General features: G+C 41.0%; 1 protein-coding gene across 7 annotated transcripts in view; it reads right to left on the bottom strand.

Moving 5' to 3' along the window:
• The window catches only part of AFF2 (ALF transcription elongation factor 2), a 340458-nt gene that overhangs the window by 190666 nt on the left and 122369 nt on the right, over positions 1-27423 (bottom strand). For 3 of the 7 annotated variants that reach the window (XM_075107035.1, XM_075107036.1, XM_075107034.1), the window contains exon 4: positions 559-615. The exons of the other annotated variants lie outside the window; for them this stretch is intronic. In XM_075107035.1, coding sequence (XP_074963136.1) covers positions 559-615 — 57 coding nt within the window. The remainder of the gene's footprint in view (positions 1-558; positions 616-27423) is intronic. 7 annotated transcript variants of the gene reach the window in all.

The following is a 27423-nucleotide window of genomic DNA, read 5'->3' as shown; positions in this document are numbered from 1 at the left end:
TTTATTTCCTGTGGGAACACTTCTGTGGAGGAATAGGCAGGGGAACACATAAGAACTAGATGCAAATTCCAGTGGTACAAATAATCATAATGTTCAGAACAGTGATTATACCGTGCATGATGCAAACTCCAGCAGAGCAAACCCACACATATGCATTTCTCCTGCTGAAGAAAAAGTAAGTGTAACATTGAAGCCTAAACCTTGCTGGTTTTCCTCTTCCTCCCATGCTCTGGACTGCATAAATTCTACAGCATATTTTCCTTTTCTTTATAGGTCCTGATTAGTCTAGGTGAGATAGAGGGTTTTTTTCCTAAGCCCAAGAAATCAGATGTTATTCTCAGCAGTAAAACATTACAAAATTAATGGAGAGCCTATTAAGACTACATCCCCCCCATCATAAATAGCGCTAGCCTACAACTCAGCCTACAAAGAAAGCAAGCAACAAATCTCACAGATACTGTAACCATCGAACTAAATAATAAGTCTATTATCTTTAGCAATATATTGCCTTATACACATGAAATATAATAGGTATTAGTAAGGTACTTCTCTCTGTACATGACAGATTACTTCAGATATTTTCTGCATTATTGAGACCTCTGGAACATCATACCACTAAAAAAAAAAAAGAAGAAAAAGGAAAAAATATAGCCCAAATTTGTAAAGGTCAGTGAGTAATTGTTAACCTTGGAGGGGGAAGAAATCAGTATTTTTACCGACGGCACTCAGAGCCTCTTGTAAATCATATTCATATTCATATACTTAAGCATTAATTTACATACTTAATTTCTGACAGGTTGACAACTGCAGTCCTTCTATCCTCTTGGTGTAAAGTAAGAAGTCAATTGTTATTCAGTGTATCAGTTACAGTGGTAGTGCCACTAACTGTATTTTATATAATGTGCTATCTGCAGAAAAGCAGATAAGAATTTGATTTAACATCCAATTAAAAGCCGTCATTGAAAAATTACTTCAAATAAGCCTTTTATTTTCTTTAATCAGTCCTCAATTCAAGCCTTCCTTGGACCTACTGAACCAAGCATCGGGACTCATGAATTTTGATTAAAAAATTTGAGCCCATTTCTAACTTAAGCAGATTTTTTTGTTGCACCGTTTGATAGAAATTTAATAAATCTATGAATCCTTGCCAGCGTCATTTATCATCTTTTTTTCCGCAAGACTGGCCTATTATGCCTCGGCAGTAAATTATGAGGAAGCCAGCAAACCAAAACTTTTCAGTCTGATACTGAAGAAGAGATATAATCACTTGCATTGAACCATATAATTATAGTAGAATATGAATCTCTGAAACATTAGGTCCTGTTTTGAATATGTAATGCCCATGCTTTGAAAGCCTACAAAGATTTCTAGCTGATCTAATATAGCTCAGTTTAGCATCATATTGAACAATTTGCTGTTAATGAAAATGACAGCAAAAGCCATAAACAACAAGCTGGGAGACTCGGTAAGAATTATTAGGGAAATTTCCCTGTCTTTGGAAGAACAAATCAGAAAATCAGTCACCTTTTAGGATTCCAAGTCAACCATGATCATTCTGAGCAAACACGGGGAGCTTAACCTGGAGGCATGTTACCGAAATTTTGCTGGTTTAGGGCTGAAGTTGGGATGTGACTGAGAATGGGGACTTCTCAAAAGCCCTGGTGATGCAGCTCATATACGTCTACAAATAGGCACTGTGTATCATTTCCCCTCTAAAGGGCAACTTTATCCACTCCATGCACATGTAGCTCTATTAAGAGGATAGGGAGCCATGTACTCGGCTGCAGTGTAACATCGAGGTGCTATTATGGTGCCTGAGTGGTCATCTGAAGCGTCCCTAAAGACCACACTTTGGTGCCTTGGTTTGACTCTGGTCTCCCCACCTTCCCTAGAGAGCTGTTGGAAGAGAGAGGTCCCTCCCAGGATGAATTTGGATCGGGAGCTGCATTAGCTGTTCTAATTCACACTGCAGAGGTGTCCATCTCTCTTGATGCTGACCTCTGGTAGCCAGGAGACTCTCTTCATAAGTCAGCCACTAAATTAGGGAGTGAGGCTTAGCAGTGTGAATGCCCCCACCCTCAGCTGCCCACCACTTTATGTTGGGATCTCTGAATTTACAGCGAAGGACAGGTTGCCCTGGGAACACAAGGAAGCCATGTACATACCTGTGAACAGAGACACAAGACAGAAAGAAATGGTGTTTTGAAAACATATCCAGCCTAGGTTTTTCCATTATTCTTGAAAGAAGGCCCTGTCTTTGTCTAAACTTTTTTTTTTTTTTTTTATCTGAACGCGTTGTTTCACAAGCTGTGGAAATACCAAGTGGGTTTGCGGTCCCCAGTCCTTGCACAGCAGAATAACCCAGTACCCCCAACCCATCCTGGCCAGACAGGGCACATACAGTAGTACCGCACACGGACTACCCTGGAGCTACATATTCACCAGTCAGCTGGCTAACACCAAACGTGTGCTACCAAAGACATCACACAACTGCTCCAGTCGGTTGGGCTTTCCAGAGGGTCCGACAGTATCTCATCTCTCATCTCTCCCTTAGGAAAATTAAGCATCTTTAATTTCTTCAGCCATCGAAAAAGGCTGGGTTAGGTCCATTTTTGATCTTACCTAAAATGGTTCTTCCACCATCACTTGGAAATGGAATTCTCAAAGACTATCTTAAGACTGACTTTGTAAAATAATCAAACTTGTCCAGGCTTCAAGATTTTTTCCTAATATGAAAATGACCTGGACTCCACTCTGGCTGACGCAACGAAACACACAGTGTCAGAAGTGCTGTTCTCTGCTGTAAAGTAACATCAGTTTCTTATTTTACTTTCAAACCACATTGGAACTTGTGTGAGAGTCTGGTGATATAAAGTATTCATTCAAAAAAGAAAGAGACTTTAAAAGAAAGGTTAGGGTAAGCCGTAAGAAAAGTACCCATGCACAAACAAGGATGGATATTCAAAGGGGGAAAACAGAATTTTAAATGAAAAAGCCTGTCAAGTATTCAAGAATTAATTAAGAATAGATCTAAAGTAGATGAATATTCTACTTGAGTGGCTGTAGTATCATCAAACTTTTGCTAATAAAGCAGCCATTTCTTCTGACACCACCTCCTAAAGATTGATATTTCTTACATTATAGCTGCTCTGCCACTTCTTAATTGAGGAGGTATTTTGTGATCCTGTGGTTAGGGGTGTGCAAATGTCCATTCTTTCAGTACTGCCCTATAACATAAAAGACGGCTAAATCGATGCCTGGACATTCTTCAGACAACTGAGTTGCAAGAGACCAAAAGGTCCCTGTACAACAGCTGGTTTCACAAATTTGTGTTATGACTTCTTCATATATACATATGTCAAACTCCTGGACAGAAGGCAGTAGGTATGAAGTTGGTTTGCAAATATATTGCTTATTACACACAACCAAGTTAATCTTTGCAGATTCAGCTGGTGTATGAACACTGAGGGTAACCAGATCCAACCATTCTTACAGGACTCCTGATATAAATCACTCTGGCTACCAGCCTCCGTTTATTTTAAAGCACTTTCTGATCCCTCTCCATCAGATAGAGCTAGACACAACCGCAGAGCTTCAGAGCATGTCTTAGAAAAACAGTCCAACAGTTCCAGATTTCACAAATACCTGTTCAGGAAAGCATGCAAGTATCTGGCTGGCGGAAAGCTGCCAATCAGCTCTGCAGTTTTAAATATTTTAAGAGCTTCTTAAAGTAGAAATAATGCAAATTGCATTTCCTCTGATCCATGGCAGGGACTTCTTTTTTTTTCTTTTTTTGCCTTTAATAATCTTGGTAAACGAAGTGTAACCATACCTGCTAAATTACCTAACTGAGGATCTCCTGGCACAGAGAAGAGTTTCTGTCTAATAAAAACAAAACTGCCCATTGTGGGACATTTAGCATTAGACTCAGAGGAGCGCAGGGAATAGAGTTTCCTGCCCTGATTTCGATGCTCTCTACAGGAATTGCCCTCTGGCCCCTTGGCAGGAACTCCATGACCCAGCTGAGCTTTCTACTGAATAGCTCAGCAGGGTGCAGGAGCCAGTTGCATGGCTTCACATGGTGCAGAAAGCTGTGGAGCTTTTCTCCTGAACAGCACCTCAGCCATTTTGAAACATCTGCAATAGCTACTATTCATGGTACAGAGGGAGGGGGGAAGAAATTCTCCAGCTGTTACGTCTCTGCTGAATCTTTTTTATTCCCATCTACTGCCCTCATGATGATTTTGAAGGACACCAAATGGTTTCCATTATTCAGAATGGAATAACATCTGCTCAACAAATATTGCTACTCCTTGGGAAGCACCTCATTCAAGCAGCAGCTCTCTTTACAACATTACAATACAACACACTTTATTTTATATAGTATTCAGAAGACACAGACTCCCATACACACTAGAGAAATAAAGGGGAAAAGAAGTAGCTGCAAACAAAAAGAAAATGAAGATGGTGTTTAAAGAAAAGATCTTGTTCTCTAGTTGAAGGGGGCAGGTAGACCATGTCCCATACTTGTAGGGTAACTCAAGAGGAAAAATGACCTCTCTTCAGCGCACCAGCTAACATACCAAGAAGGAAAACTGTCACAGGGAGGTGGCCCTGCTGGGAGGGGTTTGTGAGCAGATGGACATGAGGTCAGTAGCATGGAATAAGTCCAAAGAGATCAGTTTTGAGATTTATTTAGACTTGAACTGCAAGGTAAGAAAGAGAAATGGAAGTTACTGAGCCCTGCTTTCTTAGAGCAGAAAAGAAATCAGCTTGGAGCACGGAATCTTAAAGATCAGATTTCGCATTTCTGATAGGCATGTACAGGGTAGGAGCTACCAGCACTGAGCCGTTACTGAAATCAAAACGTCCTTTTTGGCTGCTTGTTCTTTCACAACACACTTGCTGGAGCAGATTAGCTCAATCATCCAAAAACTGTGTGGCATTTAATATAGTAGCTTTGGTGCTGACAAACCACAGCCCAGATACTTGCTGGACTGCACCCCATGACTTAGCCAAACACACTCATGAACCTCTTTTACCAGTTTAATTAAAATGTTAAAAATCATACAAAGATAAGAATATACCTGTCTGCCTAGGACGTGGACACCTATATCTGTTTATTTTAATTTTGCTACTATCAGCATCATTTGGATGAAGAATTAAAGAAAAAAATATGATCCCTTGGAGGCATATTCCAGCATTAAAATGACCTAGGGGCATACTTTTTAGCTTTAGAATTTCTTTTTGTTCAGAGGACGAGTGAATTTAGCAACATCACCAACATTTCGATTTACTAAGGCTTCACTAATCCTGCAATTCCTCAGCACCTGTCAGAAGGGCACCGAAGACTTCCCAGGACTCTGCCTATGGAGTTGCAGTCATCGAATTACAAGAGAAAGCACAGACATCTGTACAGATGACCTCAGAAAAGATCTTTGTAACAGATAAACCCAGGAGTTATTTATTGTACTTCTGGCAAAAAACTGTTTAACCAGATTTAGGGTAATTTTTGGACTAGAGATAACATCTATCTAATGCTTATACATATAATTTCTGTGTGATCTCAAGTTGTATCATTTGTACGTATTTGTATAGTCATTATAAAGCTCGTATGTTTAATGTTATCTACACCTTTGCATAATGTGCCAGATGACGTAACCTGTAGATTTTAAAGACATCATGACATTTAAAGGTCTATTTCCACAGCTATTAAAAACTGTTTAGAGGCACATAAAGAAGAAATATATTTAGATTTTTTTTTTAAAAAGTATTTCAAAGTTTATGTTTTTAAAATGTTGATTCTACAACACCGTGCCAATTCTTACAGATTTTGATTAGTGAACAGGGGACTAATAAGTACTTTACTTGGTAATTCATAGTGGTTTCAGCCTCAAAAGAAAAGCAGAAGACATTCTCAGCTGTTTGAAAACCACAAAATTTCTAACAGTTAGTCAAAAAGTCAGATCTTTAACAGTCACCTCTAGCTTTTGTTTGTTTGCACGCCTAAACTGTATTTTGAGGGAGGTAAAAAGACTCAGATGCTATATGAATTTTCAAAATAGTACTTTAAAATGTTAATTTTACATTTCTGCTAGCATCTCACAGTCATATCCTACTTCAGATTACATTAGAGTATGGCTGTGTGCTACATTATTTCAACATTACTACAGTGTTTAGAGGAACAGCTTAAAAATAGTGTGTTTAAGGATAGCTTACTGTAAAGGAAGAAACTTGGCCCCATGAACACATAACAAATTAGGCTACTGGTAACCTCACATTCAACACCTAAACAAGCTCCTTGGCTGGCCGTATCAGGAAGGCGTGTGCCTTTATTGGCCTCAGCCTCTCCTCCGTGTAACGCCTACAACAGCAGAGGAGCCTCATTAAGAGCAAAACCTGGGGATGCTGTCGCCGAAGTTCATCCCATGGCGCCTGCTTGTGCCAGTACGCATCCTTTAAGTTGCGTACTAAAGATTTTTCATGGCGAATGAGTATTTCAGCACAAGACAAAACAGAAGAAACAATAACTAAAGCAAGGGCAGGAAACACAAAAACCCCACCGAGCAGCAGGAGCAGCAGGCACAGCAGAGGTAGTAACAGGCTGACGTTCAACTCTTCGAGTCATTCAGATTAATGAGCTCCAGAAATGTGGGGTCCCACTGTATTAATATCCATTACATAATGCGCTTCCTCCCCCAGCAAATGGAGGATTCAGGATGCCTGGGGTACAGACAGTCTCTTACTGAAGATAATGGGCCCAAACTGATTTTAGACACAGGTCCCCTTCCCTTGAGACAGTTCCTAATGATCTCCAGTGTTACAAAGGCATGACAAAAATATAAAGCAGTCACATTAGCCCAGATAGATCTTTTACAATTACCTTGACTCCTGAAAGTAGTCCATCATATCTTATTTATAAAATTTGTATTTTTCTCTGTTTGCACTTACATAGCCATTCTGCTTTAGTCCATTGTACTATAAATGGAATATACATTTATTTTTCATAGGCACACCAAACTGTCTTAAATAAAAGAAGCTAACGTTTCTCAAAGGCTGTTCTTAATTTTAGTTTTCTTTCCTAATAGTTAATTTAACCGTGACTGTTTTATCAAATTATACTAATGGAAATTGCTAATATTACAAATGCATAATTATAATAAATGTGGATGTTTTCTAAATACAGGTTCCAATCTGATATTTACTCCTGCTGGAAACTCTGGAAAGTCTTTGCTTCCTATTTGTGCTTGTCTCTATGCAACTAGGTGAGGGTCTGTCCCAAAACAAATTAGTATTTTGTCAGCCACACTGTCAAATTAAAACATTTCTTTATGCTTGCGAGACTGAAAGCCACAATTTTCAAACATTAATTACATTCGCTGGTGGTAGGGAGTGCATACATACATGCTGATACATTAAGAGGATGGCAGCTTTCCAAAAAGGCCTAGCAGCCAAAAAAAATTAAACATTAGTAATTTATAAAGAATGATCGAGTTTTAAGAAAATATGAACTTTTTGCTTAACTGCTTTTTTTTAAATGTAGCACGAAGCAAACTAACTCTGCTTCCTGGTAAAATCTGAAGAGAGGAACAGAGCTTTTGAAACATCCAGGAATGCTCTGGTTTTGATAGCTCTCACTGCAACCATCAGTGGCTGATAAGAAGGAACACAAGAAAACCTGTTTTTCTCTTAAGGACCCTTCTCACCCCTGTAAAACTCAGCTGGAGCTTTGCCAACTACCGTGGGTGAAGCTGGTGACGCTGCCTGCGGGACATCTGCCGCAGGACCTCATTGACATGCACCACCTGAGAAAGTTCAGGTGGAAGCTCACCCCAAAGCAAGCATGCTTCCCTACACCACATTAAAGAGCACTAAGTTGTGCCAATCGCAGCCAGCCAAGCAACCGGCAGAGACAAAACCAGCAGATCCCTTGCCCGCACTCCTGGTTGCCTGCTTATGCCTCCACCTGCACATTTTTCAACATCACTTGAATCCAGTTGAACCAGTACAGCCATGAAATAAATAGGCAAAGGGGACTGATAGTTCCAGGGTGATAGGAGCAACAACAAAATCTGTTAGGCTCTGGCTGTTTAACTAAAATATCTGGTAAAAGATCTGGTAAAGAAGTGCAGAAGGACAGTGAAATAAATTAATAAAGTCATGGATGTGGGTGTGTAAGGCACAGAGCTGTTTTGCTGAGCGATGGGATGCTAAAGATACAGAGGTATGTTTGCCTGTAAAGATCTCTTCCCCTGCAAGAAGAAACCTTCCCCTGTTTACATGAGGGCTTGCTTGAGCCAATTCTCTCTTGTCCTCTTTTCTGCTAGGTCCCATGCGAGTCGCTTACTTCGGAACTCAGCCTCCCTGCCTGCAGGGCCCCCTCACTGCAGCCAGCCAGGTGGAGCCCATGGGCAGCCACACGCCTTGCCTGGTCAGCCCAGATGCTCGGCAGGGTTTGTCTGCTTGCAGTGACAGGCCAGGGGCATTTGACAAATACAGGAAAACTTCCTTTTGGACAAGATCAACAGAGCCAGCTGCGTGACTGCAACAGCAGCCAGTCTCGGGGGCGTGAGAGGTGCTGGTGCTGTGCAGGGAGCGTGGCTGTTGAACACGTGGCTGTTCCTGCCTGCCTGCCCTCAAGCCGCCTCAGCCAGCGGGTCAGGATCAGCCCGTCCCACTGGAAGGGCTCCCGGGGAACACCGCGGCACACCTGCCGGCTCTCCCTCCTGCTCGCAGAACGCTGGGCCGGGTGAGGCACGCAGGGGGTCCACAGTTAGCACCTAACAGAGGTCATGGCTCCACCAGGACTTTGCTTTTTGTTCCCTGTGTTTCAGGCAAAACCCACCACCGGCCAAACAGCACCTACCACACCAGCGCTGGCGCCTGCAGAGAATTAACTGTCGCAGCAATTAGTCTTAGGCCCTAACGACTATTTGATTGTGGGGCAGATCTGGATTCCCTGGCTCAAGCCTGAATGAGTCAAAGGCATTAATATCAACACAAAAAGATTTGGCTGTACGATTGTATATTTTGTTCTAATAATGCTCCAGGACAAACTCAGAGGAACGACATCTGCAATATTTACAATGACAAAGTGCTAGCATAATGTGCCTCTCTCTGTGCTGAACAATTTGTAAATGTCTCATTAAAATGTACTTTTTGTTTCTTCCCTCTTCACCTTAAACTGGCTCGTCTCCTTGGTTTTCACCATTTCCTGGGAGAAAATGTCAAACTGCACAGTATCAAAACAGCCACTATAGTTTGGGTTTTCCATTTTTTTAAGACATCCTTAGCCGTATTATTCTGACACATTCTGCCATCAAAGAAATGGTTTTGAAATTCACATGTTCAGAATGATTTGACATTTCCATTTTACCTTGTTTATTTCTAGGACAGGCTACTTATAACAGCTACAGTTGTCTCTAATGTCACAAATTAGATCTAACTTAATATAAGCAAATATTGTACCTACACAGTTTGCTGTGGTAACATATTCTACTACTACATGCTTACACTTAAAATGCGGGAATACAGGTAAGATGGGTCTTCAATCTATTTCAAACCAATGAGAGGAAAAATCATGCCAGATGCATTCTGAACAAAGTCAAAGAGCAATTTAAAAAGTTATGGAGAAGAATCATACATGCCTGGTATTGCATGTCCAGCAATACCTTCAAATGGCTTTATTACTTGCCACCTGTTCTGCCATTTTCCCTTAGTGTTTATATACTTATATTAAAATTCTGCTTATATATATGCAACATGTTAGTTTTTATGGAAACAAATCAAATATAATAGGCAAAAGGTACTTTATTTTTATATGAAAGGTATGACCAAAAATAGAGTGTGAAAAAGGTAGGGATGCAGGACTGTTCTTGTCCATTGAATAATCCCTTTTATATGTTCAATAAATCGACCAAGCAAAGTGTGCATGCCTCCAGCCAGGCAAAGTTTTACTATTCTCCTATAGAACATCCACCCACTCTCTTCCCGTTACATTTCTTTGCAGCTTCTGATTGCAGGAGAATATAAAAGCTGTAACTAGGTAAGACTGAAATGAAGCAGGGATAGAGCAAAGCCATAAAACTGGGATGCAAACTTTCCCAAAGTTTGAAGGTGTTTGAACCCAAGATTTTGGCTCAGACCCATCCTTAATTTGAAGCAGCATCTGGCAGGCCAAATGCTCTGCAAAAGCTGGCACTATGAAAGATGAAGTCTCATGCGACACAGCATGTTGGAAGAAATGCTTCCTCCGCGGAGGAAGCTGGGTCACACAGGAAGGGTGAATGCAGGAAAGCTGGAAGCCGCAGCTGCACGGAGGGACCCAGCTCCCACCAACCCCGCAGTGATCACTTCAAAGGAGAAAAGACCTCCTGCTTTGGTTCATGTAGTGCTTGTCCTCCCTGCTGATCCTCTTGTTCTTGCCCCTGTTCTTTTCCTGAGACCTAAACCCCATCCAGCCCAGGGACGCAACTGCCAAGAACCTGCGTCTCTGGTGCTGTGGCCTGTGCTGCTGCACCGAGCGGCCCAGCTCCTCCCAAGCTCCGTGCTGTGTCCTGAGCCAGCAGGGCACACTGCAGGATCCCAGGAGCCTTTTCGCTCGTGATTTTCAAAAGCATTTAGGTGCCTAAGGAGGCATAGGGATGCCTAAGGGGATCTTCCTTAGGAATAGTAGACATTTCAAATGTACCTTGCGCCTGGTGTTCCTAGTGACTGGGAAAGTCCTGAGCATTTCTGAAAACCTCACTCAGTATATCCACACCCTTGCACATACACACAAGCTTTGTCTTCTAGCCTTAAGCTCAGAGTTTTCCACCCAAAAGAGGCAGATTCTCTATCCTGGTATTTGTGCATTTAGTGTTAATTGATACTTAATTATAGCTGAAAAATCTGTGTATTTTAACAGTTTGGACGTGGCTGAAAATAAGTGGCTTATTAACCGCTGTGAGGAACATTTCACAATAGGATCTGCATTTTTCTGGAACTCTGTAATTAAAGCATGCACTAACGTGACCACAACATTTTTAAACAGCTGGCACATGGAGCTGAAAAAATAATTAGTTTTCAATAAAAAAGTTGCTTTTTATTACCCAGGCAAAGTTCTCCAGTGACTTTTAAGAATCTGCCAAGTGAAATTCAAAAATGAAAATAGAGTCTCTATGCTGGCTGTTAGCCAAGCTGAATGAAACACGAATACGCTGATTTGTGCCAAGTATTAGACATGCTGAACTGAGGCAAAGTGGTTAACTATCTCCCCAGGTTTAATGTTACACAAAACAGTGTATCTGCCCCCAAAAACGCTGTACTCGGGGGGCCCACCGCTGTGGCTTTCACTCGTTTTATCCTTCTTCTCCCAGCAGTCAGGAAATGAAAAAGTGGTTCAGAAGACAACCAAAATATTTCTCTATGAGAAATGGCAGCAAAACCTATATATCTGGGTTTAACTGTTAGATAATTAGGGGTAGGGGAAGAAAACCCAGTAACAAATAGCAGGCTGCAGCCTAGCTGTACTCTCTGACAACAGGCGCATGAAAGCTGCCCTGGGCTCACCCCGCTGGGCAGCGCGCCCGCAGCTCGGGGCACCCCCGTTGGCCAGGCCGCCCTGCGAGGGGGCGGCAGCACGGCTCTGCACATCAAGTAGCTTCAGGATTAAGCCCAAATGTGGTATCCCTCTATTTTACCACCTTCACTTTGCTGATAAAAAGGGAGCTTGAGAGCCTTTTTAATTTTATGTTATCAAATCTATAATCCCCACAGCTGTACCTGAGAATGAACCTATGGATCTTACCCACTCTGGTAATGGCTTTTCATGTGATTCTGCCCACCACTAGTCCAGCAAACTCTCTTTGCATTTATATTAATGATAATGTCTTTAAATACAGGCAGCCTGCACACAATAAGGGAACCAGTAAAAGCAAGTGTGCTAAAACAAGAGGCCCTACAAGAAGCTGAAACCTGTGGCAGAAAAACATGCATATTTGGTTTTAACTGTTAAATAACTACAGGTAGAGGAAAGCAAACCCAGTAAGAAATAAAGATTGAGACTTATTGGCACTCTCAGACAACAGGCAGGTGAAAGCTACAGCAATTAATGGACATACTCAAAGTCTTCCCAAACTTCCGAGGTGTCTTAACCTTCTTCATCACTTAATAAGAGGTGAGAAGATAAAAATTAAGAGAAGTTGTGATTTCTTCCCATCTCTCATTTTTTTGTTACCATTTCATTCCCAAAGACTTAAAGAAATGATGGCTTGAAAGCTTATCATTTATCATGCACGGCCATTGGGAACTCACAGTGCCAGTTCTCCCAAGTTATATGGTGGAACTGCAACTGGCAACTAAGCGGTTGTCTGAAAGCACCAAATACTCTCCGACTCAAGCCAGGACCTAAAGGTACTTTGGCCCACTCCACTCCACAGCTGCTCTAAGAGTTATTTTTACAGTACAGTTTGTCTACTGATTTACTACTATTGTTAAATGAATTATAAAATTTGCTTAAACATTTGTGTTTGAAGTTGAGGGAAAATAGCTTCATTAGCAAAGGTTGAGTCTAATAAAATGGAAATAAGTCATCTGCCCCGCCAATCCTCATCTACTAGCTCTTAACAATTAGGCAAATCATGGTAAATGAGTTCCAAGGACAGGGGGAAAGAGGCAGATTTGTATTTCATGCTCCAATAAGGATAATTACTACACTATTGTTAATTAAATATATAAATAAAAGCAGGACGGAAATATATTTCAGAGTTCAGAGTATTCGATCGGGTCCCCTTTCACAGCACAATGCTGAAGCAAGCCAAACCTGGAACCAGTTACTTCAAAATGTATTTTAATTAAAACACATGGGCTATTTTCAGGTGGATAAAATCACAGTGGATTCAATGGCAAAGGGCTGGCTGAAGCTGTATTTGCACACCGAGTAACCTGGTGTTAAATCATTGCAGCAAAGGTGCTCTGTCCAGAAGGCTTTCAAGTATCACAAGTAAAATAAGTCTGGGTTGCTTAAGTTCTTACAGCTGATCCCCTTTCATGGAAAAAGCCAATTACAGATCACAGATGTCTAGACTAATCCTTTTAAATATCACAGAGGCAGGAAATAACGTGAAAGTGCAATAAATGACAATTTGTATAGCTTGGGTAGTGGTGGAATAAGACGGCACATGAAAAACAAACACAAAAAGGCTCAAAAGTACAAAGAAAAAATAAAGGCTTATATTAACATTCAAGCTTGGTATGGTAAGACTCGAGATCATTGGGCTAGATTCTGTTCTGATTTACAGCCTGCAAATCCCTTTCAACTGCATGGAGAAAAATTAAGCACAGAATGTCTGCCTGTGCTATTGAATTACTTTTTCCTCCTCCTTTCACCTCCTTCCCCTTTATTTCAACAATGCATCTTATTCTAACTTTTGTATGATTTCTGAAGTTTATTTTTATCAAGGGAAAGGAAAATTCTATTTTCTAATAGCGTCTGCATCTTTCCAAGGCATATGTCTGGTAATTAGCATGGTGGGATCATTAGCATAAATATACAAAGAAATTTGATTTTAGAACACGAATACCATTTTTGCTATGGAGCAATATAGGACAGGTGACAGGCCCAGCTGGGAAACCTCTTTTTCATTTTTCTGTGACCACAAATCAGACATCTTGGGCTCACAGCAGGACAGGCTCTACTGGCAGTAATTGGCACCATCTGTAGCTGTCAGAGCAGTGCCTGGCATTCCAGCATTTCATCTTTCCAGTCAAGGCATTCATCACTAGTCCAAAACTCAGCCAGCTGACACTGAAAGATTAACTTGCATTGATTTGCTTGGATAAGCTCGCCTGTGCCTCAGTTGGTTCTGAACGTTCCTGTTTAATAGCCATCACCATCACAAGATGTTTACAAGGTGATTGTCTACTTAGCTTTTTCCATTCCCCTTCTTGGTCCTAATGTGTTTTCAATTATTATAATTTAGGAGATAGTGAATTAAAAGAAAGGAAAGTGAACGTAGCCAGCAATCACAGAGAGTGAGACTTAATGAAAGGATTAGAAATTCACAGCAGTGGCTGTTTACTGGTCTTAAATGAGCAGCTTCTCCCACCCCCGTGTGCATCAAGAGACAAAACTTGTTGATGTGGGGGCTCGGCAACGGACCGAGTCTCCTCCAGCTGTCAGTCTGCATGATAAAACTAAATGAAACCGTTATTATTTTCAAATGCAATTTTCCAGTACTCGGATAATTTGGTTTACATTTTCCAAGAAAGCTTTACAGTAGCTACAGCAGATGCAAAGTTCAACCTCTTTCTCTTAATCACCTAATGCTATACCTACTTACCAGTGTTTTTAAGCCTCTGGTGTGTTCAAAGCCCAGAGCTTAATCTTTCACAGTCATACAAGGGTCATTACTATTTCAATTTAGAAATCTAATGTGTTCTGTAGAATGTTTTTGGGTGAACAAATTGCAATCTGAAAGTTAAAAATTCATGTCTATTTTAGTAAGTGGCAGCCAAATATAAGGGCTTCCCAGGCAAAGGTAAAACAGTGAAAATTTGTGAGTCTCACTTAAATGACCATCCTCTTTCTTGAAAATGGAAGTAAAGATTCTGCTATGAGTGAATAAAGGGAATTATTGGAGGGTTTTTTAATAACCTATTATAACCCTATCGCAATCCTGCTCAGAAAACCCTATTACTTCTCTCTCCTAGGCATCTTCACATTAACAGCTTATTTCCCATAGCACAGGTGATGTGTCACAGCCCACAGAACCCAACCACATAGGGCTTGTGGTACTTTTAGGTATTTGGGGCCTTCCCTGTTTGCCTATTTCAGACCCAAAGCTCTATCATCTCAGGCTTCTTTCTACACCCATTTTGGGATGAAACTGCAAGGGGTGACGAGTTGGAAATAACACTGAAAAGCACCTGTGGTATCGATGTGGTGTGTCTACAGAGCACAACAAAAGACTAGGGAGGGATACCTGCTAACACCACCTGTATGCATCGGCTCATTGGAGCAGTGGGGTGCATCAGCCCAGGCAAAGTACAGTGCTCGCACAACTATAGGGCCCCCAGCACCTCTGCTGCCTCCATGGTAGGGAGTTACCACACTGCATCATGCCCAGCTAGCTGACACACCGCGCTGGGCTGCACAGACGTGCCTCGAGGATGTCCCACTCACCTGGCAGCACTCATGGAAAGAAAGGTTATAAAACAGAGTGCACACAGAAAGCAAGAGTTGGGAGCGTGCATGAACAACTGGGGCACCATGGAAAGAACATGGGCCAGAAAGGGGTTGCAGAGCCCAACTGTGAGGTCCTGAGGGGGAGAATGGGATAGTAGATCCCTCCAACAAAGCCCAGGACTTGGCTTTGGGCATGGCAACCTCATCTGGGCACAGGAGATCTGCAGGGCCAAGAAATACCAGAAGCAATTCAACTTTGCACGAGGTACAAAACGCACATGAGAAGGTGACGCTGCATCAGGGAGCATGAAGGTAGACAAAGTCAGTCAGGGGCCCGTGGCTCCCAGCAGAGCTGAACTTGTGCTCCTGGAGGTGATTCGTTTTGCCCCTGAAAACAGGGTATTTTCAGTTAAAAGGGAATATTGTGGGTATCAGTGGTGCCTGTCCCAGCTCTGACATGGACTGCCCTGAGAACATCTCCTAAACTTAGAACCATATGTAAAACTGGGCTTATAACTTAATGGGGTTTGTTCTTTTTTGCACATAAAAATAGCATTTTTTCTCCCTTTTTACAATGAAGACAGGAGGTACGATGCTCCGTCAAGCAGAAAAGAACAGTGGTATTCAAAAGAGCTTATATAAGTTACATATATTTAAAACTATCTTTGTTAAAAGCATTTCATCCACTACAGAACACTCATGACTGCTTGCAACACATCTGTGGAATAGAATAAAGAAAAGAGTTAAGCATAAAAGAGTATTAAGTCATCTGGTTTGGAGGGATTTTTGTATTAGATCTTGTTCATTTATTAAGTGTAATGTGATAGTGGCCAGATGATTAATACAGTGTGGTGGGAGTGATGTCACAGGAAAGATAAAAATGGATATCATAAGTGGAGGAGAGGATGGAGATGGCAGGGTACACAGGGAGGGTTGGGTTAAGGAGGTTAGTGTTTACAGCATCTGAGTGTGACAGACTGCCTTTGGAATGGGCTTTAGGGAGGATTTACTCTTGCAGTTGGTGATTATATTCCACAGGATGTCCTAAGTGAGGGAAGAGAGCGCACCGTTGCTCTGTTTTGAGACAGTTACTGCCCCTAGCACCAATCAATGTTCAAACCAGTTTTCTACATCTATGGGGAGAGAGATTTTGGTTGCCTCCGGCTGTGCTGAATGATGCCCACTGGGTCACTCCACTGCGAGCCTGGCAGCGACTTGGGGCAGACGAGGCAGAAGGGGTATTTTGCGGATAAGGAGCAGCGCTGGGAAGAGAGCGACTCAAGGATTTGTAAATCCCTGCTACTAATTAATGGGTACAGCTGCCTTGGGCAAGAAATGCCTGGAGAGCAACCTTAGCTATCAACAGCGTTGACTGACAAAGATCTAAAAAAGGTGGGATTTATCCAGGAAGTCTCACTGCTTTCAGATATATATTCTACTGTGGCCGCTGACACCTCTCACATCTAACTGCATTAGGGATGGATCCTGAATTGTAAAACTCAGTGACTAACCAGGTGTCCCATAGGACAGTGCTGAGGAATTTAGTTACACCTGTGCTCACGATGTGACCTGGTGGTCTGGACAGTGAAAGAAACTGCTCACTCCATCAACACCACATCACAGAGGACTTCTCTAGATCCTGTCTGTTTCTCATAAGGGTCAGATTTTCAAAAGCATTCAGCATCAGCACATTTCACTGGGGAGGCCCTGGCCAGATTTTCAAAAATTATCTGATCACCCAAGAACATCTATCGAGTACCTAAACCTGATGGAAATGTAAAGGATATTATAAATTGACCAGATTGTTCAACTGCAGTTTTTATGGCATGATCACGCTGATTCAAGTTGCATACGGTGATGTCAACACACAGGAAGCAACAAAGAAAGGAAAATGCTCAGCCATGGCAGCGCAGCACACTGATGTGAAGAGGAGCCAACGGTTTTATCTCTAGTAAGCACACTTGACAGGTTTCACCCAGAACAGCCAGGAACATAAACCCATTGCTGCTTAGAAGAAGGCTTTCTCTTTAGAGTAGGAACTGCTCAGGGGAATCAGACTTCTGTATCGACTGTTACATATACAGAAGGTGACTGAAGGAATTAGGCCAGCCTGGATTGCTCCAAGGGTAAGACGGAAATGCATGTGGATTGTTCTAAACCCCTCTCTTTCTAAGCATTTCCACATACTATTAGAACAAACTGTACTTTTGTTTCTAAAAAAAGGCTGTCTCATTACTTAAGTCGCAGCAGGGCACAGACCCATGGCAGAAGACCCAGTGTCCTAACTCCCCTATGACGCCAAACCAGCACCGTTACATGCAGAACTCATTGCAGGAGCCAGAGTGCTGCAGGATGTCATTAAGGAGAGCCACCAGCTGAAGGACAGCTATTGCCCAGCCTGGGGATAAGAGGAGATGCAGTGCCTGAGCCCAGCTCTCTGCCTACAGAGCAGTGCGAGAGAGAGAAACCAGCAGAGCTCAACTCTCCACTGACCCAGGAAAAACAAACTCTCTCTGAAATCCCTGGTTTGCTACTGGTGTCTCAATACTTGTAATAATTTACCAACTTGATTAACAACAATAATGAGGGTAGTATGGCAATAAAGCCTACACAGAGGAGGAATTCCAGGCAACATGGAGTGGTGGGAGCTGTCAGCATTTCTTACAGTCTTATCAACAAGGTCAGTGGGTCTCTGCGGTGTGCTCCCTCTTGCATTACAACGCAGAGGGGTCTGCTGCTTCTGCTTCCCTCTTCTGACCCTTCCAGACTCAACGAGGCAAAGCCAGGGCCCTGTTTTCAAAGCCCATGAGCAGAACTCAAGAGGAAGACTTCTCTTGACAAGAAGTCAGTTATGTGAACTACTGGTTTAATGTTTCTAAAGGGTTTAAAAAGAAACAATTCAGTGAGACACTGAAGAACTAAGTATGGGCTCTGTTTTTATGAAGCTTAATATTTATAGGACCGGAAGGCTTTATACTCAAAGTATTTGTTTCTATTAAATGACAGCTTCTTTCCATACCTTGCCTTTCAGAGTCCGCTCTCTACATGCATGCCAGTTCCTTTCAGAACAGCCCAGCATACAACAGCTTTTGGGTTACATGGTAAAACAACGCTACGTTCACTAAGATCAAAGTAAATAGAGAAGAAAAGATGCATTCCAAGACCCTTTATCAAAAAAACCATCTTATTTATGGAATCAAGTGGTTTCTGTTTGCTATCATATCCCACCACAGGAGTAATGACCTTTACATTTTTAAGATAGCAGCATTATTTTTTTTTAAAGGTATTTACCTTTACCTAGCAAGCATTGGAATAAATCTACCAACTTTGGAGAAACAGCGCTAGCCCACCAGATTTACATAGAGGTCTGAGACATTTGGTTCTTCTCCGAAAGCCTAAGCTACTACATCATTTATTCACATGACTAACTTAGTTTCAATTTATTTAAGAGCTTTCTAGATTACACGGTGCCAGAGAAAAGCTTCAGAATGTTACCATTATTCATTTGGAAACCAGAAAGCAAATAAGAGCACATAAGCCCTTATTACTTTTTTAAATGTCACGATAACTATGCCAGTCTCATGATTTTTTGAGAAAGAACCTTTGTCTGCATCTCTTATTTTTTTTCCCCTCCCCAGTGCTTGATGATGACAACATCCACTTTGATAAATAGTTGGTTGTAAATGCAGGCTAGGACTTTGGCATTACAAACAATATTTTCCAAACTGATTATTGGTCTGTGTGGCTTAATTAGATGAAGTCCATCTTGAATTTCAAAACTGTTGAATGTTTTCGGTGAAACTCAGACTCTTTTTAGAGCCCCTTAGCTTGTTCCACTCCCTCCCAAAATAAGCATTTGAAATTGCCCAGTGTACCTGAATACGCTAGATAAAAGTGCGCATTAGAGTGGAATACAGCTCTCAGCCACGCAGCTCTGAAATTCTGAACAAAACAAAGTTCCTTGGAATTGCCAAATTCATCTATTCCAGGTATATTCTGGAACAACATAGCAGATTTTGTTTCCCTTCCAGCAATAAGCTTCTACCAGTAAAAAAACACTATGGAAGATAACTTAGGAAAATCCATAGCACAACCCTAACTTATAAGAGATTAAGACCTTTGTATATGTTAAGCGCAGTAATAATGATAAGAAAACATTTGAACACAGAGAGTCTGATATGGCGTTTTAAGCTCTTCACATTGCATAACTTTTATTATGGAGTCTTGTCTGCTTTTCACTACATGCATGTTGTCCTCATTAATGTCAAAACGATTTATGTGTGCGTATGGAGGGAAGAATGTATGCCTATGTGTTTGCAGTCTCACCTGTTACCTTTCTCCTGTCATTATCTAGCAACTTCCCTTCCAAAGGACAACATTTATAGCTCACTGGTAAATATAAGGCAGATAAATTTTATGTACTGAAGCAACATGAGTATGAAGTTGGTCTGACTCAATTGTATCAAACCAGCTGAAACAGATATTGTGTACACAACAGACACATCTCTGGTTTCAAAGTTTTCATAAGGAAAAATTCCTCTGGGCAAAAGAAATCAAAACATTAGGATGAAATACATTGGATCTCAGGAATTTCCTTTGCAATTATTAGGATTGCCACAAAAATGAACCATTAAAAAGCAATCTTTTTTTTTTCCCAATCATATCAGCCATAGCACATCATCAGAAGTTTACATAATTCGTAAAACCAGATACAAAATGTCAACAGACTGCAGCTGAATGCATCATAGATACGGAATACTCTTGCAGAGGGTTTCATTAAGTCTAACATGATTTACGGGACTTAAGACACATTGCTTCAAGATTTTTATTTCACTGCAGTAAGTACTCCAGGGATGTTTCGACCCACTCAAAATTGTTTTAGCTGTGCTATTACCTGGGTCAGAACTGATAGCAGCATATATCAATTAGATTGTAGCAGTTTAATACCTGCTCCTATGCATCTGGTCACTCACAGATTCACATCCTAAGATTTCCCTGCCCTAAAAAGAATACTAAAACAGAGCTCTGGAATGGGCTAAGGTTACCTCATTTATTTAAGAAGCAGCCTTAAAGAAATGACTTTGGGAGCTACACCCATTCAGATTACAGATGTCCACTCCATTCACCACAGAGACTGGGAACGCTTCTTTTTTCTGATTTTTTCTGATTACTGCTGAATGTTTGCCTTGACCAGTAACAGTGGACCATAGACTTTTTGATAAACTGAACTAGTATCACTGACATCGATTACTCCAGTTTAGGATGTAATCCCTCATTTTTTATTATTTTGATCCCTGTTAAACAGACAGCATTTAAAAAAACAGTCCTACTTCAGTATTTTCTCATACCTAGAGTCAGAAATACATGGATGTTCCTTCTGTATAGAAAGGTAACTATAGCTAAGGACTATGTCCAAGCTGATCACGGTATGTATTTTATATGACATGCCAATAGGGTAGATCTGCTTTGCTGCAGGTTGTTGATAACCCATCTGGTTGGCAGTGAATTCATCACTGAAACTTACTCAGCTTGAGGATAAGCGCCCCTGTGGCACAATTTTATTATTCAAGACCAGTTTTATCCACAAATTTTTCACAAATGCAGCACAATACAGTGAGAGCTGCCTTTTCAGTAACACCTGAGAGGCTTAATCTCTAAGGTAAGGAATTCTGTCTGGTGTCAAAGGGTGAGGCATTTGAGGAACATCTGTTGCTTACTCCTCTGCTGTAGGAGTGTCAGGTTTTTAGATTGCTAGAAATGCTGGGTTTGGTACCTGGTGCATGCAGCAAGAATGTTTACAGCCAAATGACTTTACACTGGCTCAGGGAGAAACCTAAGGTCACTAATATATTGTTTGTGGTTATGCCCTTATGATCTCTGTGCTGCTCTGTACATGTTACTTCATACAGGTGCCATTTTTAGAATAAGAAAAACAGAACGTCAGCAAAAGACAGTAGAATCAGTCTCTGCAGAGCTCTTCTCTGCCTCTTCTTCAAACACTATGAATGTCTATAATGGAGTGCCTTATTCCCGCAAAAATAAGAAGAGCTTTCAAGACCTCTTGCTCCCTACCTGCAAGTGCCAAGATGTGAAACAGGAACGAAGACAGTTCGGTGTAAACACTAAAAACATGGTTAAGCCTCATGATCAAGAAAACCATCGGGCGTAGTAATATGCTGTTAGTGCAATGGACCTCACATATAAACCAACTCAAAATCTAACTTGCATATTATGTGGCAGTAGCATTTTTACAATAAAGCCGTTAAAGCTCTGCAAAACCTTAATAAAAGAAGAAACTAGTGCTATAAGGGCAGAAACTACAGAATTTGCCCTCCAAATTTTCCAGTAGGGAAATCCATCTCTTTTAGGACAACTGTGTGCAGTTTTACAGTGGTCCTGCCTCTGCATGAATTTCAGAATACATTTACTAGAAAATTCATTATATGAAACATTTATCCCATGAATAAATTAGAGACTCTGAAATACAGTGCAATAAAGCTTTTGCTGCTAGAAAGATTTTTATGGGTGAAATAATGTGAAAATTAGTAACATTAAATATGATTCTCCTTAACCCAGAATAGTCACCACACAATTATTTTGACATGTTCTGGTATACGTCATCATAGGTCTAGTCAAATAGTGTTACAGAACAGACTTTGAACCCTTTTACAAAGCATCATGGAGCACACAAAAAAGGGCAGTGGAGAGGAGAGTTTTAAATCCTAAACTGCTGAAGAGAACAATTTTTGCCACTATGTTCAAGAAAAACAGGATGACTTTTTTCAGAATGGTTTTATTCAGTCCTTGAGTGGATGAGCAAATAGTTTTACTTTTGTCTCTTTTGTGCGTAGGTATGATATTCTAGCACAGGGTAAATGCATTTAAGGCAAGCCTCCACATGCATTAAATGCGAAGTCTGCATACTGTGTTGAGGCACTGGATCATTTCTTTGTTAAAAAATTCAAAACAATACAAAGATGCTCTGTGCTGTTAGGTTAGCCACAGATAAATCCCACTAATAACGTGTTAGTGATAGTCTTTTGAGGGCCAGATCCCACCAGTCGTCTTCATGCAGAGCCGGTAACTGCATGTGTTGAAAGAAGACGCCACTTCCCATGAGTAAACACACCTGAAACTTTAAACCCTTTTTGGAAGGTATAGTACTGGGTCAATATATATTGAAATGTAGTTTCAAGCTAGACTGACAAGGCAGGTGAGATCTCTCACCTCCTCTTCTCACCTGATTACAGAAGACAACCTCATCTTGGATGAAATGCCTTACAGTTTAAGTGACTAAAGTCTGCTAGGATGAAGCACACAGTGAGGACTGAAATCTAACTTCAGATAGCAGAATTTCCTTATCCTATGTTTTCCCTAGTCTGATGGAATTGCCACGTGTCACAGAGCTGCCATACTGCACTCAGCTGCTTCATAACACTAGTGCCAGGCTTGGAAGAAAAGCGTCTCTACTTTGGAATGCTTCCTTGTAAAAGAAAACAGATTATTTTTTCTTTATTGTGGAAGGTATTTTAAAGGAAGAGAGACAGAATCCATGTATTTTCTTTGGGCATTTCCCTGTTCATAGATTTTTGTCTATTTAGGTGGATCTTGGGTTTTGGCAGACTAACAGCAGACTTTGTTTATTGCCTGTTCTGAAGAACAGACATTTGTGTGGAGCCTTTCTGGAGGTGCCCCTTTCCAGACTCAAATGATTAAATAAATGTTTATGAGTATTAAAGTATGTCTCTTTCTTGGGAGGGGAAAAAACACTGATGCAACTGAAAGCGCAAGGCTGTAGTGCACCCTGTGCACACCAGCTATTCCATCCCAGAGTGCATGAGCATGACTGTGTTCAGAGGAGTTAAATCAGACACCCTTGAATGTTTTATCTCCCCCTCTCTCTGTTTGGTTTCCCACGGCATAACTTTACACATTACCTCATGACATCTTTATAGTGGTGAGAAAATGATTAGACTCCAGTCCTTGAAAAATAGCAAACACAGACTCATTTGTAGCATTTGACTGCTCTAATTAGCACATCACTGAGGAGTAATGAATAGAACTCTTTGAAAAAAACTTAAAAATTAGTACTACTAGCAATGGTAGAGTAAAAATCAGAACTGTGAGTAACGGTACTCAAAGGATTTGGGTAATTACTGGATACTCCCAATATAAGGTCTGTCACTTGATCCTAAGGGATTCTAGGGCTTCAACAAGCCCCAGAGGCCCAGTATTCCACCCCAACAAATGAGGCTCACAAAGTTCACTCAGAGTTAAAGACGGCATCACAACTCTATTGTTCTCACTTTCTTTTTTTAAAGGTAGTTCTTATACTGCATGGAATTAGACAACCTTCTATATTAATCATTGGTCTCCTCCATCTTTAATGAGATATTATGGTTTCCATGTGTGTGAAAGCATAGAAATTACATCACTCCAATAACCAAATGTGCAAGGATGCATGGATTCCTAAAGACCGACACACAGCTGCAGTATTTGTGCTAGACAAGGCCCTTAAAATATTTCAATGGTCTCCAAGCAATTTAAAGGTGTGTTTTGAGAGGTAACCAGAGGGGAGGGAAATGTTACTCTTCAGGGGATGGAAAGAGACCTTGACCATGTAAAGAAAGGGCAGTGCCCTTGCCTGCTCCTGGCTGAGTGCTCAGGCTGCCCGTCGCACCAGCCCGGGAGCACTGACAGCACCGGGGCAAACCTGCAGCAAAGCACACGCACGCCGCCCTTCGGAAAAAGCATTGCCGCAGGCCAGGGTACATCAGCTGGTAACAGCCAGCCGCAGGCAGCCTTCAGAAAAGACCAAGCTGGCTCTTTCCAGCTTTGGGAAGAGGTGCTGGCCTGGCACTTCAGAGAGTCCTCCCTCAGCTAAGCAAGGGCTTCCTCCTCCCTTATGGAGGGAAGCTTTCAATTCTGACCCATTCTCAACCTGATGTAAAGGGGCTCCAGTATGTAGTTTATAACATATTTTTAAAAAGTCCCCTTAGGATCAACAACTTTTACTGCAACTTTCAGTTGCACCATGCACTTGTAAAGCTAGATCAAACTGGGGTCTAAATGTCATGACCCTTTCCTTTTACCTACTCCCCCCTTCTTTCCACCTTCCATCATTTTTTGTTTTTCTCTGATTTCAGTCTTAATCTTAAAAAAAAAAAAAAAGAAAGAAAGAAAAGAAACGAAACGAAACAAGAACCAAATTCTGTATATAAACACTGGCAGCTTTCAGGCTTGCTTTTCATCCTGAACCTAACGGGCAAAGAGCGTCAGTGCATTTGCAAGCTTTTCCAAGTGAGCCTAGAGGGGCCTGTTTACCAGAGATCGAATCTCTGGCAAACAGCTCATTGCAGCTCTTCAAACAAGCTGAAATTATGACCTTATGTTATTGTTTCTCAACAACCCAAACCTTTGATGTAAACTAATGTTGACCTTTCCAGCATAAATTTGACATGAAGCCACTTTTGTTTAAAACGCCCTATGAAAATTCAGCTCCAGTCTTATTGGATAAAGCCTTTTTATGGGATAATAAATAATAGATAATAAACAACTGGAGCCAATTTAGTCATTGAAGTATTTTCTTTTCCTGACTGGCTATCATAGTGGATCTTTTCTACACTGGCTTGTGTAGGGCTGTCTCACACCACACTGCAGGCCCACCCAACCTAAGCCAAACCCTAGTGAAGTCAATGGAAAAACTTCTCAACAATTTCAGGTCTTCAGTCTCTGGATGTAACCTAGATAATAACTAAATTAAAGGGCATAACTCCCATAGACCTCTGCACATTTTATATATCAGGAGATGTTCCCACCACCCACCTCAGCTTTAGGTGGGTGCCCAAGGCAAACAGGTGTCTCCAGAAATGAGATCATATGATTTGGGCAGTTAGGCTCCTAATTCAGTCTCAGTAAGTGGTTACTTCTGTCAGCTACAGCAAGCACATAGAGATGAGCTCCTAATATAAGCACCTTTTCTCTACTGGACTGGTGACTCTATTCACTAGTGTCCTACCATGCCCACCAGCAGTGATCTGCACATCTTCCCATGCTGCCCAAGAGTCACTGGTGACTGGTATGTGTAGGTAAGCTGCACAAGCTCTTCAAACAATGTGTTTCTTTTTTCATGACTAATCTCTAGCCCCTTATTGTTTTGTTTTACTTTAATCTGTAAAGCAGTAAAAGGGAATCAACAGACAAAAAGGAAGATAATTCTGTTAATTTTTCAAAGTGCTGCTATTAATATTTAGTGCTCTCTTCTCCAGCTTAGCAGTTTTAAATACCAGAAATTTAGTTGGAGAATCCAGATAAAAAATGAGCAACCTTTATGTGGAGTCCATTAACTAATGCTAAATTAAAGTGGCACTGAAATGGAATTAGAAGGATGTGTATAAAAAAGAACATGTGACAAGCACATGGATACCACATGAATCCATTATCATAAGTATTCTTCCAGTAAGAACAAATGAATTCATTCTGACCACACACTTATAATATAGCCAAACCTATTTTTTTTTAATAAATGTCAAATTTTCACCTCACTATTAAACGAAACATACTCCTTTCTGCTGGGCCAAGAGATTCATAAGACAGTGCTTCAGTGTTAAAAATATAATTCACTATATATCACTACAATTCACTATATAATTACTATATATTAAACAGTAAGAGCCTCACTTTCTCCTACAGATTTGCACTCCAAATTGGGGATTGAACCCTTAGCTGAGCATGTTACAGTAATCTGCTTTGCTGCATGACACACTCTTAAAGTGTCTGATTTCTTTTCTGCAGAAAGCTTGTGTTTCTCCCCTATATGCCAAATGGAGTAACTCTGAGCAAGCTGCAAAACAAAGGTGGTGAACCCAAGCGTTTAAGGTAAGCTCCACTGACAGCACCATGTTGCCTAACCTAATAACCACTTTCAGAAAGGAGCGTAACTATCAAAATAACTATCCCTTAATATTAGAAATATTAAGCCTTGGGTTACAGTCTATTTTGGGGGCCTGACAGAGAGGCCATGCATTTTTTGGAGAGCAGAGATCCAGGCAAATAAAACACACATTTGTGAACTCTGCTTGCTAATCATAAAAGAAGCCCCATGCAAATCGCGGAAACAGCAATGACAAATTTCATGGGTTGGTCATGGCAAAAATAGTAGATTTCACAGCATGACACTGATTAAAGGACAGGGACAGAAAAATCACAAATAAAGACATTTAAGCTGCCAAGAAAATTAGGTTTTTAAGTACTGAATGCTTTCTTTATTAATATAGTTGTCCTGGGTGAATATTCTCCAAAGCAGCATAACTGTCGCTAAAACAAATCTGTAACTCAAAAATACTCCCAATTTTAGGAATATTTTCCAAAGGAGATCAGTCTCCCTAATTCTTTGTTTAGATAACTGCTGAATAATGAAGCAAACAACAATCCAGGATGACAAAATGAACTTCGTAAAATACATTTTCTCGGTATAGGCTTCCCTGAACTGGTGCTCGAGCCCTTATGCCAACGTTAGTATAAGGATGCATCACACCTTTCTGCACAACAAGAAATCCCAAGGGAAGCCTGGTGTCAGATAATAAAATCCCAGTTCTCACCGACAGACTTAGACTTCCCATTTGTTTTTAGAGGCATTTACTAATCAGTCATGGCACTCTAGGTCCATGTCCAACTGCTTGTCCAAAATTTCTGAAAAATTCAAAGCCACACATAATACAACTGCTTTAGGGTTTGCACGAAGAAAGGTTAAGTAGCTCAGCTCAATGCAAACCCACTCTGTTTTGGTGTGAGGATGGCGTATTCATCCAACCTCAAAGCTGAACGCAGGAACAAACAGTTAAAGCTCAAGTCTCTATTACAGCCCAGAGACTCTGGTGGGAACCCAGAATGTGCACAAAGGAAAGTCATGGTCTCCTGCTCCATCCAGTTCCCTCCACATCACCAACTCTCCCAGCCATTCTCCTCCATGCTCTGTGGAAGAGGCTGGAAAGGGAAATGATGATTATGGAGAAAAAAAACCCTAACTGCTTGCTATAACATTATCCTGTGCTCTATGACTTGGTTAGGAACCAGAATTTGCATTCCATGGAAAACTCTGCTGTTTAAAAAAAGAAAAAAAAAATCTCTAAGTCAGAAAGAGAAAAGCATAGCCAAGATCAAAATAAAAATTCCAGTGAATTCATAATAATGACCATTAATGTTAAAGATAAATTCATAAATACCGTGAAAAAGATTTAAGAACTAGAAATATTCCT

The sequence above is a fragment of the Phalacrocorax aristotelis genome, chromosome 11, assembly GCF_949628215.1.
Source record: "Phalacrocorax aristotelis chromosome 11, bGulAri2.1, whole genome shotgun sequence".
Lineage (NCBI taxonomy): Eukaryota > Metazoa > Chordata > Aves > Suliformes > Phalacrocoracidae > Phalacrocorax > Phalacrocorax aristotelis.
Note: the sequence above shows the minus strand (reverse complement) of the source record. Positions and strands in the feature narration are given on the sequence as shown.